The sequence below is a fragment of the Tyto alba genome, unplaced genomic scaffold (genome assembly GCF_018691265.1).
Source record: "Tyto alba isolate M040663 unplaced genomic scaffold, T.alba_DEE_v4.0 Super-Scaffold_10, whole genome shotgun sequence".
Taxonomy (NCBI): domain Eukaryota; kingdom Metazoa; phylum Chordata; class Aves; order Strigiformes; family Tytonidae; genus Tyto; species Tyto alba.
The window spans coordinates 1,228,452-1,247,944 of NW_024881262.1; the positions used below are offsets into that span (position 1 = coordinate 1,228,452).

A 19,493-nucleotide genomic window follows, 5' to 3' on the forward strand; every position below is an offset into this window, starting at 1 on the left:
GTACTAGTTAAGGATGAAATCAAAAGTGACTCTGACATATATATTTGCATTAGTCAGTCACCTCAGTGTCAGCATACCTGGCTGAATACTACAATGCTTCATTAAACAGCCTGTGAAAGCATCTAGAAGATAATAATCTGCTCAGAAACTTCTTATGTGAATCCAAACGTAAATGTGGCCAAACCGCACCACAGCGTACACAGTTTCCATTTTTGTCCAAAGAAGTGGCCATACATTAAAAGCAGGAACCAGTGGATCTGATGCATTTCTGACTGAAGAAAAGCTTTTCCCACTTCCCGTTTCCAGTAAGAAAACAAATTTGATATATTATTGTTTGTATGCAGCGTAGTTATTAACAGTCTGCCATAAAATGCAAAGACGTATCACAAGATTTGCAATGCGGTGTGTACTGTACTAATGCCTTGAAAACCAGGAGTCCAAATGCAAAATTTGCTGATGCTATCAAGTTGGTTGTCAGCACTGAAGAACAGAATTGGAATTTTAAGTGATTTTGATAAACTGGGTAACTGACAGACATTTATGCCTTGTATGTCACCTTTAATGGTGTATCTAGTTTTGTTAGCTTACCATTATACAAAAAGGATCTGCTCGAAGAGTGAAGTGGCCTGCAGGCTTCACTAATAGGGTGAAACCAAGCAAAAAGCCCTGAAGTACAGATGAAAACTGAAACTCTCTGACCATGGTGACGTTTTGTTTTGCTTAGTGTTAAAATGGCACATCTGTTTCATTGATACTAGGAGATCCTCAGAGTTCACCTCGAACAACCAAGAACTAGCCAAAATGAACAGAAGCATTAGTAGGATCAATGGGAATAGATCCGAGGACCAGATATCTTGTTACCTGTTTGCAAGTGGGACAGACAAGTAGAATGCAATTCTATCCTGGGGAATATGCTTCTTGTAAATAAAATGTATTTTTTCCCCAGTTACTATGGATCAGCTCCTGATACCATGTTACTCTCATTCAGATGTGATTGCCAGGTAAGGCACAATCCACCTGACAAAGAACTGTGGGTTCTGTCTCCACGACCCTACTGCAGGTCCCTCACCCGTGTGAAGTGACGGGTTACAAACAGAGTCAATTCACCTTTGAAGTAATTTTTAGTCTGGCCCTTCCAATATATTTTTCTCACGTGACAGGACAAGTTTAGGATGTGTTTTACTGGTGCACTTCGAGCAGAACAGTGCCACCAACAGAGGCAGTTACACTGATAAACTGCCGTTGGTATTCCTGCGGTGTCTTCTTACTGCAACTGCTTGTGACAAAAATACATCTACATTCAGTGAGTGATAATATTTTACATTTATTGTTGCAGTTACAGACTCTGGTATGCAGAAAGGCCTGCAGAAAACTCAGAGCAGTGGGCTTCCCCGCTGGGGCAAGGAGTCTGCCTGGCAAGAGCTGGCTGGGGGATGAAGCCCCGAGGGAGCAGCCAGTGTCGTGACGGGGCGTGATGATAGCCAGCCTTCAAAAAAATTCTCCAGGGGCTTGTGGTCACATCAGCATTCCTGACTGCCCTGGCTGACAACATCGAACATGGCTTACAGATCAAGCAGCATCAACATCACTTTGTCTTATCTGCTCATTCTCATGAGGTCATCTGTCAATACAAGAGAGGTTGTTTGTGCGGTGACTTGGCCTGAAGTCAAGCTGGGTGGGGTTATCTGCAGAGGCCAGGTGTTGCAAGACTCAGTTTGCTCCCACATTCACCTTAATCTGGCCCAGCAGCTGAAGGCCTGCAAGATGAAACAGTATTTAAGGCCGGTGACACAATCAGTGGTCAGCCACAATGATCCCTCCAACCTTGACCAGCCAGAAACAACTAAGCTATAAGCACCAGCCCTTTTAAAGCAATCAGAAAACATGGCATCTTGTTAAAGTTGAGGACTTCAAGAGATTTGAAGGCTATTGAGTCTGCAAGTAACTTATCAGTCTGAGCATAACATGGGTCTTGCTTTTCTTTCAAAAAACCCTTATCTCCATTGTCGATGCGTTTGCCCCCAAATTCCTTCCAAATACTCAAATGCAAGTCTACACACATATAAAGAATAACAATCAATGTTTAAAGTTGAATGTTTTCAATTACTCAAGACATAGCAAGAGAACTCTGCTGGTTGCATCAGAAGCCTATATGCTATATAAAGAACAGTGCAAGTTTCAGAGCTGAAATGATGCCATCTTTTCCAAAATCTTGTCTTACATATTCTTCTCAGATGACTGGAGAGTGCAATTATCCAACTGGCACTGAAATGGTTTTCGCTGACCTGCCATGTGGTCATCATCAAGGCTGCCAAATCTGGCACGGTTGTTTCATAAACTGCCATTGCCCATATGGCCACATCGCTTGCAGAGATTTGCTGACCTTGCAGTCTGCCTGCGTATTACAAAATAAAGCTCAATTGAGCAGGCCGTTCCTCTTGTCTAGTTTAATTTCTTTTCTCTTGCAGTCTTAAGGACTCAATCCGGGTGAGGCTGAGGGATCTGTGGCTTGCCTGCCTACGTGAGACCTAGACACATTCAGCTTCCTGGAGGGTCATACTGTGAATTTTTACAAGTTTGGACCAAGCGCCTAAAAATGGGTGCATTTTTTGGTGATCTTCTGCAAGTCTAATAATACCATCGTTCCGGAAAAAATGCATGTGGGGATAGATTCAGAGAGAGAGCAAAACATGCTTGTGTGGCAATTTTCTCTTGCACAGCTCTTGCCACAAAAGAAAAACAAAAGCAGGCAAAAGGCCTGGATGGTTACTCTGTACATGCATTTGGTTTTAAAGCTTTGACTGTTCATTGATTGCTGTGTGAACCTTTTTAAACCTGGAGACAAAAACTGCAGCTTCTCTTTTACAGCCACTGCCACCAGAGAAATGCTATTTTACATCTCCTTCGGTATTAACCAATTTGGCTCAGGAGCCTAAAGCATAAAAAATGGTAACACAGGACAGAGAACAGTCAGTCAGCTAATCCTTATCAATCTGTCAGGTAAGACGTGAATTTATACAAACATTCCTGGAGGCTGAATAAGTGAAGTTTTTCCATAACTCAGCTTGGTTTGTTGCAGTCAATGTTCCTAACTTGGCACCTCCCCTTTGTAGCCAACGTAAATGTTCACAGCACATAGTACCAAGTGGCAAAAAGGAGTCTTTGGGTTTAAATACATTCACTTTGCAAACACCTTCTGTGATTTAAGGTTCAGCTTCCTCCATTCCTCTTACAAGTGAACCTACGCTAGGGGCTTCAAGAAAGCTGGCACAAAAAGGGAGCTGTAGACAACCTCCTTGGAGTTCAGTGCAAGGTTAGCTCTCTCAGCTCTGGCTGGCAAAGGGCTGTTGGGCGACGCTGGCTCGCTCTGCACTGAGGCGGCCTCGGGAGCTGTCATACAGCTCCTGACGCAGGGCAGACTGTGGAGGCAGACATTTTCAGCCTCCAAAAGTCATCTCGTGCTCCATCTGAATCCACAAGCAGATATATTGCCCAGTCTGTTTTTAAAACGGAGTAAGAGAAATAATGTCAGGAAATGGAAAAAGTTTACCTTGACAGATGTGTCATGATAATTTGAGCTAGAAGAAAGCAAGTACTAGCAGCTATTAATTTCTTATTTGCTATTAGGGTTCATCAAAATGTTCCACAGAACACCGTTCAACAGTTATTTTGATTACATGACATTCTAAAGGGGAATTCCATGCTGTCCATTGAAAACTACAGACACCCTTAAAAATTAAAGCCTTTCATACCGTTTCACTATCTTTAAATCACATTTTCTTGTTAATGAATAAAATACCTATTTTTTATTTCTCCTGTTCTGGTACACAGGGGAAACAGGTTCACTTGTCTCTCCCCGCTACAGGCCCCTTCCTCACACCAGTTCCACATTACCTACATAATGGCTATGGACTCACCCATCACTCCAGGATGTTTGCAGGAATTACAGGCAGTGAAAAAGGAATGGAATACAGCCCTGGTTTTATCTAGGAAATCTCCTTCCATAGATGTACTCTCATTTTCTAAAATGAGAATGTGTTTCTCTCATTATTAGTTAGGGCAAAATTCCCAGATCTTAACTACCAGTACTTACAACCACAATTTTACACCACCAATCTGAGCTCACAGACAGACTGTTACAGTGATTCTTCACAGAAGGGAGAAGACCATAACCTGGTGACCTGCAAACACCACTTTCTGCTTCTCTAGGACTTCTGAAAATCTCCCATTTCACTTACGAAATATGATAAGATCACAGTTGAAAGTATTCATTCCTTGCTGCCATTTTACAGAATACTCTGTCATACTCTGCTCCTGGTCAGGAGATGGAGGAATTAAACAAATTAAAGAGTGAGAACCCCCCAAAATATATCTTCTTGCTGTATCTGAACGCTACTGCCAGCAGTTAATACTGCAACATGCTATAATGCCATGGGTCAATGAAGAAAATGCATTTTTCTACAAAAGGGTTTATGCTACAGACAGGAAGTTTGTTTTTTAAATTAGTCACCGGTTTCACTTCACGCTGATTATACCCTTTTCATTAACATACAATAGCCCTGTTTCCATGCAAGTGCTATCAAGATTACATTTATGGTTCCAAAAGCTGTTTCACTACACCTACACACAACTTGACTGCTGCACATAGTAACAGATGTGTTCTCTCTTTGTTTCCTATGCTCACCTAAAATCCTAATCTTCGTCACCTTTCATGTAAACTGCTCTGTGGTAAAGAGAAGGGGGGGTGCTAAGTAATAAAGAACACAGAAGTAGGCCTGAACTTTGACTATAAGCATCACATCTATGAATGGGATATAAACATGCCTTTGAACACATTCTTTATAAAGAAAAATAAAGTGGCATTATTATACCAATTCAAGTGAGATGAGAAGTAGTAAGTTCTGGCAGCACAGGCTAGTTTTTCAATAGTGATGAGATCTATGGCAGGAATTTTGATAGAAATAATGAACTTTTTCTTCTGTGTATGTGTCACCTTTTTATTTTATTTATTTATTTACACCCACCAGCAGCTGCTATTATTTCTTGAAAAATACAACTTGGCTATTCGGCATTTGGGAATCTTTCTGCAGAGGAAAGTGGGGCTTCATTTCCCAAAGACATGTACACTAGACTTGCTAACACAGACGGGCAGGAAAAGGATGACTCTGCATAAATCAGTTCCTACTCAGGAAGTAGCTGGCAAAAGGGAGACTGCTCAGCTGGTTGAGTCAGGGGAGAAACCAGCTCATGCTACTCCAAACATATCCAATTACAGCATTAAGCAGTACCTTTGGCCTGAGTCACTTAGCAATTTGTCTTATCAGTTTCTTTCTGATTATCTGGGTGTTGAGCAGATGGAACAGTTTCACTTACAAGAAAACTAGTCTGCCCATGGAATTACCCTAATTGACTATCTCATTTAACTCCATATGTAGACATTTTGATATTAGAATAAGAATACCTAATACCATTGGATTAAGATAAACAGACATTAGGCAGTCTTGTGTCAGATATGTATTCACATATAGAATTATCAAAAATAACTCAAGGAGCAGACAAGTTAATTATTATATTTAAATACTGTTGGAATGCCAGATTATTTTTGATGAAGAATTTTGAAAGGTCTTTTCTCTCTTATTCTTCCATAATGTAGAAGGTAGGAAAATAAGTGCTCTTGTATAGGCAACCACATAACCCGAACCCAGAAACATCCAGGGTTTTGCACAGCTTTCTGGGCAGAGCATGAGAGCAGAATACTTTATTATAGCAATATATTTTATTTTCTTCTGATCAGTATTTAGGGTTACTGGTATGGAAAAAAAGGAAGGATGAAGTAGAAGAAGATGGGAGGACAGAGAACTTCAACCCACCATTGCCAGGGTGCTAACAGATTTTCAGAAGGAGTCAGCTGCTTCCACTGTTATTCTTAAAACTAATTTATACCCCCCATGTAAATCTTTCTTGCTGATTTTTGGTTAAAGCTTGCCAGCAATTTTTTAGGACTGAGGACTGAGTCTCTCTCTTTCGCAGTGCTGACTGCACCACCACTGCTCAACAGGAACAACCCAAACTAAATAAGGAAAACTGAAGTCATTGTTTTAGAACAAGAGACACACTGAATGTCAGTGCCAGTATTATTAGACACTGTGGTGACAAGTGTAACCAAAACCACTCTTAGTTACTGTTAAAGGGGAGAGGAGGTTTGATTGATCAAATAGCCACATGAAATCTTTAAAATGCTATTGCTTATCCAGTAGTTATTAAAACCTGCAAATACTTTAATATGCAAATACTTCAATTTTTGTTCTTAGAAGGTCATCTTCTTCTTTGACCCCCACTAACCTAAATCATCCTGCTGGTGAATCCAAAATAAAGACTTCTTTGTATACCACTGAATTAAAAACTAATGTAGGCACAGAAATCTTGCTCAATTTCATATATTCAAAATGAATAAACATTGAAAAATTTCTCCAGATTTGTCCAATGCCAGAAGACACCTAGTACAATTCTGTACTTTGAGATTATTTCATCTTTTTAATAATTATTTTCCCTTTACCTTATGGTCTACTGATAACATTAATGTCACACACTAACAGTAGGGGAGTAACAGGATATCATCTCTTCCTCAGATGATTCTGAACCTTCTCAGTTTAACTGTTTTATACTGGATTATGAACCAGTTAAGTCATTAAAACTTAAGTGAATTGTAACATATGTCTATTATACCCAAGGAACATCTCAGATTATAGGAAGTCAAATGCGTGCGTGTGGTATTCTTAGACCATGAGTCCCCTCAGGATTGTCTCAGCAGCAGTGCTAAATTAAGACGTTCTTGGACCCTTCAGTTCTGCTGGAAACGAGGATCAATTCCCCGTTCAGCTCGTCGCGTTTGGCCCTGGTGGCGCACAAGCAGCTAAGCAGAACCCACAACAGAAGGGCCTATTCTCATCACAGATCAGCTGATTGTTGTAGGGCCCATTTACACCGTGGACCTAAAAACTGTCGCTGTACAGCCAGTAGCAAAGGCAAGTATCAAGTCCATTAGTTACCATTGCCACAGAAGAAAGGAGGGAAAGAAGTAGTACATGGAACTGCATCTTCATGTTGAAATGGAAGGCGTTATAGAAATATATGTTATGAAACTATTATTGAAATCACTTTTATCTGACAAAACTTGAACGTCAAAATACGACATTCAGTATTATTTGTAGCCTTAAAATTCTATCATCACCATGCCTAGCTAGTACATGACAGAGCACTATGATCTCAGAAGAGTCTCTTTCACAGTCACAAAAGCTTCCCACAAATTAATAAAAATTATTTAAATGAGTAGTCACTAACAGAAGCCAGAGAAAATCTGAATGAAGGCTATCATCTCTTTCCACTTGAGCATTGCTGTTTCAGATTTCAGATACAAGCACATTCAAACGTTCGCCTAATTCTGAGCATATTTTCAAAGTGCCTGTTTCAAAGCCGCGCGTTTGCTACAAATTCCAGCTCTGTTCCATTTACAGAGCTCAGGCCTTCCAAAATTCAGAAGCATTCAAATGCTACGCAGGACATATCTTGCAATTCAGCCCATTCCTCACATCATTTTTCTGTTTCATGGGTACAGCACAGTTTTTCTATAAAACACTCATGCCTAAATAAGCTCAGTGGTACTTAATCAGATCTCAGGAGACTGTATATCCCTTGCTACATTGACCTTGGCTGGGAGTTAATCTCCTAGCTCTAAGTGGTTTGACTATGCCTCTTTAAAGAAGGCCTACCCAAGGAGCTGGCTAGAAGAAGGCCCCTTCATTAACACTAGAACATCTTCAACTATTTTATAGTGCTAAATCTTCTTGTCATCAGACACTGACAAACTTTCACAATACCGGAATTTTAGAGATCATATGTGTTACCGATTTAAACACTTAAGTTTAGTCTTTGCCTATAAGTGCAATACATTTTGGGGAACAAAACAAACTAAAACACACTGCTTTATAGTTCTACAATGCTGATACATGTACAAAGAAAGGTAACTATAACAGAAGCAGCTAATGACTTGATCTTTCTAAACTATGCAAAGAAATAATCTTAGCTTCTATGAATAGTTTTACTGAATGAGCAGGGTTACTCAACAGAGGAAAATCTAGTCATCTATGTAAATACTGTATGGTAAACTGCTTAGTAACTAAATTTATGCTTTTCAGATGATTTTTGACATTTTTAAGATAGTATCAAATTGTCTTGAAATTGGTTTTAAAATATGCTTGATCGTTTTGAAAAATCAAATTAATACTGACAATAGTCTGATAATTATATTTTGTCTAGATTCTGCTGCATTGTAATGCTTTCATGTCGCCCAAACAGAGCTTGTTTCAGGACAATTTTTGTTTATTCCTGAGAGACTCTAAACTGCAGTACCACTCATGAAGTACAACCCAATATAATGTGTGCTTCATAATTCAAAAATGATGTGCTGAATACTCTTGTGATTTATTTAACTTAAATGTCTAAACCCTTAACCAGGGATTTTCAAGCTTTTCAACTTGGAAATCCCTTTAGTGGTCTGCAGCCATGCACAGAAAATTTATTTCTAACAAAACCAGACTTGCTTCTTTTAGCTACTTCCCACAGACTCCTTGCTATTATTTCACAGACTCCAAATTTCTAAAAGCAGTACTGCAGACTAGCTACCTACCTAGAGCTGGCTGATAACAAGAGAGATTAAATTAATATATGTGGTAGAGGACTGGGACTTGAGAAATAATATTCCATATTTAAACTCAACAGCATAAAGATGATTTGTTACTTTGAACACAATGCATTTCCTTCTTCAAAAATAGCAGCAATTAATAGCATAGTCTAGAATGAAAAAAATATATAGATTTTATTCTGTCGCTGAAAAAAACCCACACCACAATTATTAAATAGACTGGATTTAAACCAATATTACAGTTGTGGGGTCTTTACAAATTCAGCTACCGCCAGGTTAGGGGAAAGCACAATCTGAGTAATTTACATGTGAGTTTGCTATAGTTGTTACGGAGGTAAGCAAATCCCCATTGTACCCAAACCTTAGAGCAGTGTAAGCAAAGTGTGTCAGCAGAATGAGAAAATAAACTATTTTCACAGTGATGCTGTAGCCTTTCAACCAATTTTTATAGCTGTTTTTAAAGATAACTTTGCAAGTGCTTGCTGGCTGGTGACTGGTTTTGCCTGGCTTACACAAAGGTAGGATGTACTAGCTCTGCCTCGGGGGTACTTCTGGAAGGGGGAATCAGAGGGACAGTGAACTGAGAAACAGGAAAAGGTGGGGAAAGGACTTAGAAGCCTCAGAGCGAGCCAAACCCAACATCTGTGAGTGAGCTGAGCAGTCATTGAGTGGCAACTCCTTCACACAACAGGAGGTTATAAGTACTCAGAGAGGTCTTTTTCACTTTTTCAAAGAACTGTAGTACTGCTCTGGAAGAAAGACGGCCTACAGGTTTGCCATGAGTTAAGGTAATGTGGTTTGCAGGCAGAATCGAGAACAGAGATAAGGCCAAAGCCCAGCCCTTGGGATTCAATGTAAGATAAAAAAGCTGATCAGTCTCCAGACTGACCTGAACAGCACCTTGAACTAGCTCAGGATTAGCCCACAGCTGACAAATTTTGCAGGCAAGTGAGAAGGCTGCGCACCCGGGAGAAATCAGGCAGAGGCCGGGCAGAGCAGCATCCCACCCGGGGACCCCCAACTAACAGGTCCAGGGCACGGCCACACCTACAGACTGAATAAAGAGAGTGCCGGGCTTCAGATAGGGGATCTATTTAAGAAAGTTTAAACTGTTGCCCACTCCACAGCAGGGTTGCTGTGATACAACTTGTGTGTTCCTCAAGAGAGGCTTCATTTGCAGGGAATTGCACAAGCAGTAGCAGAGGGGGTTTAGTTGAAGCTGCTGAAGATGGGGGAATCACCAGAGGTGCAGTACTCACCATCAGGATCAGTGCAAATGCAGTACTTGCCAGATGACCACAGGGATGCAGCACAGCTATATTCTGTAAAGCGAATCCCCACAGTGAATTCTGGAAAAAATAATTTAAGTAGAATTTAGTCTCTGTGAAAACTGTTCAGGAATAACAGAATACTGCTTACAAAACTTATCTCAAACCCTTTTCTCTTTGTCTACCACGGCCTGTTTCCTCAAGTACGGTGTTTAAATTAGGTCGGTGAACAAGAAGGTGTGGTAGAAAGGACCTGCATGCCACAACTACTTGAATAAATACTGAGAACAGTGAAGAATTGGGTAGGATATAAAAGCAAAGACTGGAGGGTGCCAAAATAACTAATGATATTTTCTTGAAAGGAACATCTGATTGATTGAAAGCCCAAGGAATGACTTCTACAAACAGTGGCAAATAGCCAGTCCCCGTGACTCAACCCCGCCGGGCTCAACTGCTGCTGGTGGGCCACGAAGCGCCAACAGCCTCAACATCTGACAGTTACCGCATCTTCAAGCCGAAAGATCAGCCGGTCCCAACTTGAGGTGGACGGGGAGAACGCCGAAGCTGAGGGGGGCTGGAAGGGGCTGTGGTCACGGCCCCCCAAGTCCGGGGGGCTGCCCTTGCTACGGGCCAGCCGGCTCCAGCCGCGCCCCCCAAGGAGCCCTGGGGCTGAGGGAGCTGTTCCCACCGGGGACGGTTTATCCCCAGCGGGGAGCGGGCACCGTCAGCCTCAGGAGCCAGCTGGGCAGAGGGAGAGGGGTCGGGGAGCCGAGGGGGCAGCCCGGGGACCCCACCGCCCGCCCCGGGTGAAACGGGGGACCCGTCCCCGGGGCAGCGGGCGGGATGGTGGCAGCCGGGGCACCCGCCCTGGCGAGGGCCGATAGGGCGGCAGGGCCCGCGGGGAGGAGATAACCGGGCAGTGCCTCACACCGATAAAGGGGCTGGAGCTGCCGGTCCTGCCGCCCTTCTCCCGCGCAGGGCGCGAGGACCCCGCCATGTTCTACCCGCCCCGCTCCGCTCCTGAGGGACCCCCGCCATCTTCTGCCCGCCCCGCTCTTGAGGGACCCCCCGGCGGGAGGCGACGGGGCGTGGCCCTGCGCGCGCGGCCGCCCGCCCTCCCGCCGCCGGGAAGCCCAATGGGGGGCGGGCGGCGGCGCGCCGCAGCCAATGGGAGAGGGGCGGGGCGGGGCGGACCGTGGTAGCGCCGTCCCGCCGCGGGCGCCGGTAGCGGCGGTGCCAGCCTTCCTCCTCCTCTTCCTCCTCCTCCTCTTCCTCCTCCTCCTCCTCCTCAGCGCCCGCCTCCCCCCCCGCCCTCCCGGGGCTGGCCCGGCGCGGCTCCGTGAGGCGCGGCCGCCCCTTCCCCCGCCCCGGCGGGCCACAGCGAGCGCCCGGCGGGGCGTGCGCGCCCCTCCCGCCCCCTCCTCTCCTCCCCTCCCCTCAGCTCCCTCCTTCCCTCTCTCCGCCCGCCGTGAGGGCGGGAGGGCAGCGGCAGCCCCGAGCGGGAGGCGAGGGGAGGCGGCGCGCCGGGAGCCATGCGGGAGTACAAGGTGGTGGTGCTGGGCTCGGGCGGCGTGGGCAAGTCCGCCCTCACCGTCCAGTTCGTGACGGGCTCCTTCATTGAGAAGTATGACCCCACCATCGAGGACTTCTACCGCAAGGAGATCGAGGTGGACTCCTCGCCGTCGGTGCTGGAGATCCTGGACACGGCGGGCACCGAGCAGTTCGCCTCCATGCGGGACCTCTACATCAAGAACGGGCAGGGCTTCATCCTAGTCTACAGCCTGGTGAACCAGCAGAGCTTCCAGGACATCAAGCCCATGCGGGACCAGATCATCCGGGTGAAGAGGTACGAGAGGGTGCCTATGATCCTGGTGGGCAACAAGGTGGACCTGGAAGGCGAGCGGGAGGTCTCCTTCGGGGAGGGCAAAGCCCTGGCCGAGGAGTGGAGCTGCCCCTTCATGGAGACCTCGGCCAAAAACAAAGCCTCGGTGGACGAGCTCTTCGCGGAGATCGTCAGGCAGATGAACTACGCCTCGCAGCCCAACGGGGACGAGCAGTGCTGCTCCTCCTGCGCCATCCTCTGAGGGCGGCGGCGGGCCGGGGGCTGGCGGCGGGGACACGGCCGGCGGGAGCGGCGGGGGGAGCCGGCGGCAGCGACTGGGCGGCCCGGGCGGGGCGGCGGCACCCGCCGGCCCCAGGCGCGTACACACACCGCGAAGGACACACACGGAGAGAAAAACAAAACAAAAAAAAAAAAAAAAAACAAACAAACAAACAAAAAAAACCCAAAACCAAACAAAAAAAAAAAAAAAAAGAGAAAAACAAAAAAGAAAAAAAAAATCTCATCAATCATCATCGTCGTGTTGGGAACGTGGCTTTTTTCGGCATGTACGTTTCGTCCCGTCTTGGTCGTGGCGTATCTCCCGCCGGGGTCCGCCCGGCGCGGGGCAGGAGGGCTGCGGCCGGCAGCGCCCGGAGGAGCGGGGCCCCGCCGGGACAGGCGCGGGGGGCCGGGCGGGAGCGGGCCCCGCCGCCCCGCCGATCTCTATGCAAAGCTGGGCGGCTGCGCCGGGGCGGCCGGCCGGGGGAGTTGCACATCTGAACTGGGAACTGTAACTCTGGTGCCAGTGCAGCGTGGGGTGCCAGAAAGCGTCCGCTGATGATTCGAGAAATAATTTTCTATTTTGTTTACCTGCTGTATCGGATGGGAGTTTGCAGGAGAGTGGTAGCGTGTTGGGGTTTTTCCTGTTTTGTTTTGGTTTAAATCAGCTGTGAAAATGTTACAAACCTGCACAATTTTCTAGGTGTGCGTGTGTGTGTGATTTCGTTTTTATTTTAATTTTTCTTTGGCGGGTGGGAGCGGTGGTGTGGTTTGTCTCGAGGGTTTTTTTTCTTTTTAGGTTGGCAATAACTGATTTTGATGACTAGCTCTCTAAAGTGCAAAGACTTTCCTATACGTGATGCAGGGCCAACAGCAACCCTGTGTCTGTAGAGTGCCTTCAAAACTCAGCTGTTCCAGCCGGTGCCAACCTGTGAAAGCTCCACAGAATCCCATTATCTACTACTCCAAAAACTACTTAACAGTTTCCTTGCAGTAATCATACTGAACAACCCAGGACAAAAGGGCCTATTGTTAGTGGAATTTATTTCTTATTTCCATCTGAGCCTTTTAACTGTAATTTCCATGTCTTGCAAGTTCAGGCTTAATTTACTTCAAATTTACAAGAATTTAGCCTTTTGGGATTTTGGGGGGGTGGTCTTTTTTTTTTTTTTTTTTTTCCTTCCCCTTTGGTTTTCTTGTGAGATGTACCTCCAGCCAGCAAAGAAAGAAATCTTAATCGTTGTGATGTACCAAGAAAATTCTAACAACTGTCATTTTAATTCCAGACACGCATTGAAGAGATGTCTATCCATTTTAAGAATTTTAATACAAATGCTGTTTTTTAGAAAACAACTTTGTGCGCTTTTATGTATTACATGAAACACTAACTTTCACATAGGTTATTAATCCTGATTTATATCTTAATAGAAATGAAAGGTGTGGAGGGGCTCGATTTAGCTAAGGAGAGTGTTTAAAAAAAAAAAAAAAAAAAAAAGACAAACACAAGGTTGCTATTTTACCTAATATTTAGTCATTTTTAATAGAGGTTTTCATTTGTGTTTAGGTCCTGACCCTGTGAGATGCCAGCATGTGAGTGGGACGCAGTTCTCAGTAGGCAGCTTTAGGAAGGTAGCGTTGCTTTTAATGCAAAAGGCCTTGAAAGATTAGGCCCTTATTCCTTACTGGGAACAGCATGATTTATTGGGGTAAAATACTAAAGGTTGATTACTTATAAAATTCAAGCTTTTAATCTCATTGCATTATAACTCTTTAAAATTATGCACCAGACCATTATTTCTTTCCTGGTTTGCAGAGGGGTTGAGGTGACCTGTACCTTCTGTCATTTGGAAGAGCTAGGGAATTTGTTTACCTCCATTATCTTTCTATCTTACTTATTTCTTTAAAGATTAGCACGCAAAACTTGCAACTCTTCTCCCCCCATATCCCAAGAAGATTTGAAATTCTTTTGCCACATAGAAGCAAAAGTTCTGCAATGATATGTGAAGAAGTTTTTAATCAGGCCAACTGAAAACTAACTGCCATGATTCCTACTGTGAATCTGGTAATTATTCTATTTTAAGTAGGTAAACTTTCTTCTTCAGCTCTGGAAGAAGAGTGTTTAGTATTAGTTTGAATCTATGTATTGAAATCCTAGTGATTGAAATTAAAATTATAATCTTGTGGTTTAGTTGAAAATTGGATATTTATTTTAGCAACATCCAGTATCTGCTGAAAATTTGGAAGAGATTATTAAGTACTGAACATGAATTGTCTCCTGAGCTCACATGTATCTTTCAAGACAGTGAGGACCTGTTCTGATACAGTCAGTAGGGTTGTATTGGTCAGACCGATACAGTCACAGTTAAAAACAAAGAGGGTCAGAGAAGGCAATCCTAGTGACGGTCCCTCAGCTTCTGCTTGGGGCCTTCGTGTAACAGACAGCTTGATGCAGCCCCCCATTTTTAAGTGAAAACTGAAAACCTTTGCAGCTTACCTTCCAGAAGTTTCTAAAAATGAATTGGAAGCCAGCTGCTCAAGGACTTCCATGTTAGAAGGGCAGGGGAATAATGCTTATTAATAATAGGGGTTTCTTTTAACAAAAATACTGTGTTGAAACTAAGAAAGCTGGACTGCCTCCATGTCTGCAGTTCAAAAAATTTAATGTCTAAAGCTTAAAAAAAATGGCATAAATTTACATCTCAGCTATTGCTATTGTTCAATTTTGCCTTAAATTTAATGGGATTATACAGTGTTTAGCACCCAACAGGCCTTGCTCTAGATGAGTGTATTGAAAGCAGCTTGTTCCGCTTCATAAAAAATGGTATTTATTCTGTTCTCCCCAACAGACAGCAGATTCTTCATGTTTTCTAGTGCCTCCTGTTTCCCTACTGCCCGTGTTGTGATTGAGGAATGATGCAGAAATGGGTGTTTGCAGCACACAGCGGCACATAAAGTCCAGTTTTTCTCAGTCTAGCAGAGCAGCTGAAGGCAGCCTAGTAAGTTCTGGATCGTGCTGAGCTTTTTTGTAGATACACTCTAGTTCTTGCCAAAAAGGTGTGTTCATTAAACAGTGAAGGATTTAAGAAACCATGGCATGGGTCTAGTCAGAGTTTTGAGTGTATTTAGATGTTCAGTGTTCTCTATGACTTGGTGAGGACTGTACAAAAAATAGAGCTCGGTAGTCTGATCTTCCAAATACTCTGAAGTGTTTTGGTGCTTGTTAAACATAGGCCTTGTCTATAAGGTAGAAAAAAGTCATACTGCTTAAACTTGACTGAATAATGAAAGCTATATTAGCTTCTACACTTGAGGAAAATGTTGTATCAATATAAAGGTACTCTTTTAGTCCTTTTCCCTGTGGGAATATGTTATACCCGTGTCAGTACAAAGATGGTATATAGCTCTCTTCACAGTGAGAATTGCAAATATTTAATGGATTTGGAAGAAAAATTACATTCCCAGCCAAAATACTTCCTGGCAGTGCAGAAATTGTGTAAACAAGGCCTTGGTTTAAGGCTGGTCTTATGGCCACATATTTTGCTGTACATAATGATTGTATTTTTTAAAATTCAAGCTTGTTCTATTGCAAGAAAGTGTGTCTTTGAAATTCTAGTCTCTGTGATTGTAACTGTGCAGTATTCTCGACCTCATTTTCAGTACAAGTGTGGTTCTTCTCGCCGTGATGCTCAGGCTTTACTGATGCTTATGGTTCTGGAGATGATGTTGAATTCTGTGGCTGTGGGATTCCTGATGGTTCTGATTCTCTCAAAACAATGTATGGCAAGTTTTTTGCCAAGGGCATTTTAAATAAAGGGCAGCTGGCTCTTTATGACTTCTTCATTTGGATACTCATTGCGTGCAGGTGGTGTTAAATATCAGATTTCCTTGAAAAGTGACAAAATGCAGAAACTTCCCTTTTCTATTAAGAGTTTTGTGTGAAAAAGTGTGCCATGTGTGTTCTCTTCAATCTTCTCTCATTCACGTTAATGGACAACTCCCACGGCTGCATATGGAAAACGGTTGGGGCTCTGCAGCTGTTGGAAGCTCTCTTACTCTCCAGGTTTGTATAGAAGGCAACCCAGACACTCTTCTTGATAGACCTTCACTGTATCTTTGGGAACTACTGTTTGGAGTGCCCGTTCACGTTGTGGTGAGATTTGTGACTTGCTGGAGAAGCAAATACATGTATCAGCTCTGTTCAAAGGTGAAATAGTTTTAAATAATGATCTTCATAGCTTATAGCCTGCTCCTATAGTGTTTATAGCCTCAAGCAAAATGTCTATGTGAAAAAGGTCCTCCTTCCTGTCACACTGTTATAGCATGGTGCTCTAGAATCCCATTTTTGTAGGAATCCAACACCTGCCCAACTTCTAAAACTTTATTTGGGGCTGACAGTCTTTGGTAAATGTGTGCATAGCAGATGAGAGTGATTCAATAGCAGATTTTTAATTCAAACAGCTGAAGATGTTCAAGTGAGTTGCAGTGGTGAGAAATGGAGTGGAAGTGCATTGCTGGGGCTGGGTGTGTTGGGTTTGGGGGTGTTTTTTGTTTGTTTTTGTTTTTTAATTTGAGTAGACTAAGGGTTTGTTAATCTGTAATCAAGAATCTCCCTGTATTTCCCAAGTAAGAGTCACTGTGTGTGTGGATGTGTGTGTTCTGACTTCACTGGGGTTGGGACTGACATTCTTGCCCTTACCACAGATGATCTCAACCTCTGTGATCTCAGCTCTGCGTGTAGTCAGTATCACACTGAAGAAAACGCCCAGTGAAACCTGAACTGGTCAACTGATAATGGGCTAGAGCAGAGAGATTTACGTGCAGAAAGCTGAAGAAGAACCATTAACATTTCCCTATCACTATTTTAAATGTTTTAAAGATTATGGCTGCTCTAATACACGTCAGGTGCTGCTTTACTACTGTCGATGCTAGAGCATAGTGATTGAGTAGGTGACATACTGTGTGTAAAGTACATACTATATGTGAATACTTAATGTGCACTATCTAACAAGGTCTTGGATCCTATATAAAACACTGTAAAATTAGAAGCCAGTTAACCAGAACTTGTAAGTTGTTCAAATAAGTCTTGAAATATTGGAAGCATCTGTTCTGTAATGACTTTGTTTTATTTTGGCAGTCTTTGGGTCTTTTGGAGGTTTGGGCAAAGAGGAGACTGATCAAGAATCCATAGCTTTGTTTTGGTAATCCTCAACAGAGAGAAATTTTTAGGTAAATGGTGTCTGACGTGTAACTTTAATGATTTAAGCCCCATTTATTTCTACAAAGTTCTTTAAGGAAACATTATTAAAAGTGCATGGTTAATAGATCCGATGTCCAGGTAAAAGACAGATCCCAGATGTTTATTCTCTGCTTGATTGACTGATTATGATTGTGCAAGAAATGCTGCAGCAACTGGACTGATCAGAATGACATTGCTTACTTTTTTTGCCTTTTGAGATAGTCCTGTTATCCTGCTGTATTATGATGCTAGGATGAAATGGGATGTTTGAGGTTGGTTTTGAGGATGGTTGTAAATGGACTTCTGGGGGAAAAACTAATCTAAAGTGGAAGCTGGTTCTTTTTTAGTTTGAATTGGGTTTTGAAAAAGGTACAGGTCAGCTTTTGTATCAGTATTCCCTGACCAGTTTCTCCTTTATGGGTATATTCATCTAATGCTTTGTTTCTGCACTGTTACTATTGTTATCTCAGTTTAAACAATCAGGTTGAATACCTATGAATTCAAGATATTTTGTTAGAGATGGAGCTGCAGGGAAGGCAGTGAGCACTGAGCTACTGTAGAATATTTGTATTTGCCCTGTAGTTTGTAGGCAAGGTATTCAGGTGTAGAGCCTGAGGTGGGTATCTGAAAAGTTTTCTTCTAGGGGTTAGAAGTGATCCACCTAAAAGTGTTCCTGAGAAACATGACTGTTGATACCCTCCTTGTGATAGCTTTTGTTCTGAGGGCTGAGAACAGATGCAAGGGTAAGATGCGTTTACTGTTGAATTAACCAGAGTTGTATCATTTCCCTGTCTTGCCAAGAGACCTCCAGGTTGGTAGTGTTCCTTCTGGCCGTGGTGTCAGCAGTCCCGAGGCGGGGAAGCGTTATGCTCTCCCGATGGGAGAGATCATTTAAGTTCCTTACTGCCTTGCTGCCTCTAAATAGTTTACTGCGTCTGTGACAGAGTTAGGAATGAAAAGGCAGGAGCAAGAGGTACGAGGGTGCGAGGGTACAAGCCAGGGAACAGGGGTGTCTAGCTGAGCCCCCTAGCAAAGCTGTGCCCCTTCAGCTCTGATTCAGCATCTTTCCAGCAAACATTTGCAGCTTTCTGCACCTCGGTTTCTCCAACTCCGTATTTTGTTGAAGTGTTGATTTCAGTGCAGATGAACTGATTCTGCATGAGCATTTGGCTCCGGACTTGCAGCACCAAAAGAAGTAAAGGAGGGAGATGGAGAGAGAGAGATTGAGGACACAAAGTGTGCAGAAAGGATGCTGTCACTTAAAGAGTATGTGACTTTTTGTTTCCTCTAAGACAGGCCTAAATATTGGAAGCAAGTTTTCGAATGCTAAGTGTCTAGCAGAAATCTTGGTTTAACCAAGCCTTATGCTTAAATCAGGAAAGATATGAAAAGCCTTTTGAGTCAGAGGTATGGTACTTGAATGATTTCAGAGAATTATCTTTAATTTTTCACCAACTTTGGTTTGTTTAAATATTCTAAGATTGATTTATTATTGCTATAGTTATCACTAGATAGAGGATGTGCTTAAATATGATTTAAGATTTATTTTAACTTAGTACTATAAATATCTCCATGCTGTAGGGATTGATAGACACGATGGGCATGAAGTAAAGGTCTCTATACTTACTGAAGGTCTTACGATAGGTAAAGAATCAGAAGATCCAGGCTTCTGTTTTCAGAAATGATGATAATGATGCAAATAAGAATGCTTAATGTAACTTTTTGACTTTACAGATGACTTCCCGTTGCTCAGGATGACAGTCTTTCAGACGGGAGACGATCGCCCCTTCTCCTCACTGCTCCATGACTGGCTGTGCCACTGCATTTTTTTTGCCTCTAGTGAGCGAACCTGTGTGATCCTTCTGCTGCCGTGGCTGTTCGTGAGACATGGGCTGACTTCGTGACTTCCATGCTCACTCGGAGCTCTGGCACTCTTCCTCTTGTAGGCTGCGTGGGGGAGGAGGGAGCCTAGATGGTGCAGTGATAGTGAAGTGATTACTTACCAAAACCCAGGCATGGGAAGCTGGCTCACCTCTAAACATGAGAGAGGGTGTATCCACTGTTGGAGTTACGCTTGAAACCGAGCATCCATACAATACATGCAGCTCCTTGTTCTCCAGCGTTACGTGTTTGCTACTGGTTTGTTTGGGGAAAGCAGAAATCCTGCGGGGTGAACGGGGACCTTAC

General features: G+C 43.4%; 1 protein-coding gene and 1 long non-coding RNA gene across 2 annotated transcripts; one reads left to right on the plus strand and one right to left on the minus strand.

Annotated features, from left to right (window-relative positions):
* Positions 1 to 215: 215 nt before the first annotated feature.
* On the minus strand, positions 216 to 10,843 carry LOC116963391. The gene is made up of 3 exons (XR_004408142.2): positions 10,472 to 10,843; positions 9,961 to 10,050; positions 216 to 1,757 (listed from the first exon to the last, which is right to left on the minus strand). It is a non-coding gene; the product is annotated as an uncharacterized LOC116963391 (long non-coding RNA).
* A 409-nt stretch (positions 10,844 to 11,252) lies between these two features.
* LOC122154049 (ras-related protein Rap-2b) lies at positions 11,253 to 15,910 on the plus strand. The gene has a single exon (XM_042799687.1). The coding sequence runs from the start codon at positions 11,502 to 11,504 to the stop codon at positions 12,051 to 12,053; it is 552 nt and encodes a 183-aa protein (XP_042655621.1). The 5' UTR covers positions 11,253 to 11,501; the 3' UTR covers positions 12,054 to 15,910.
* The last annotated feature ends 3,583 nt before the right edge of the window (positions 15,911 to 19,493 follow it).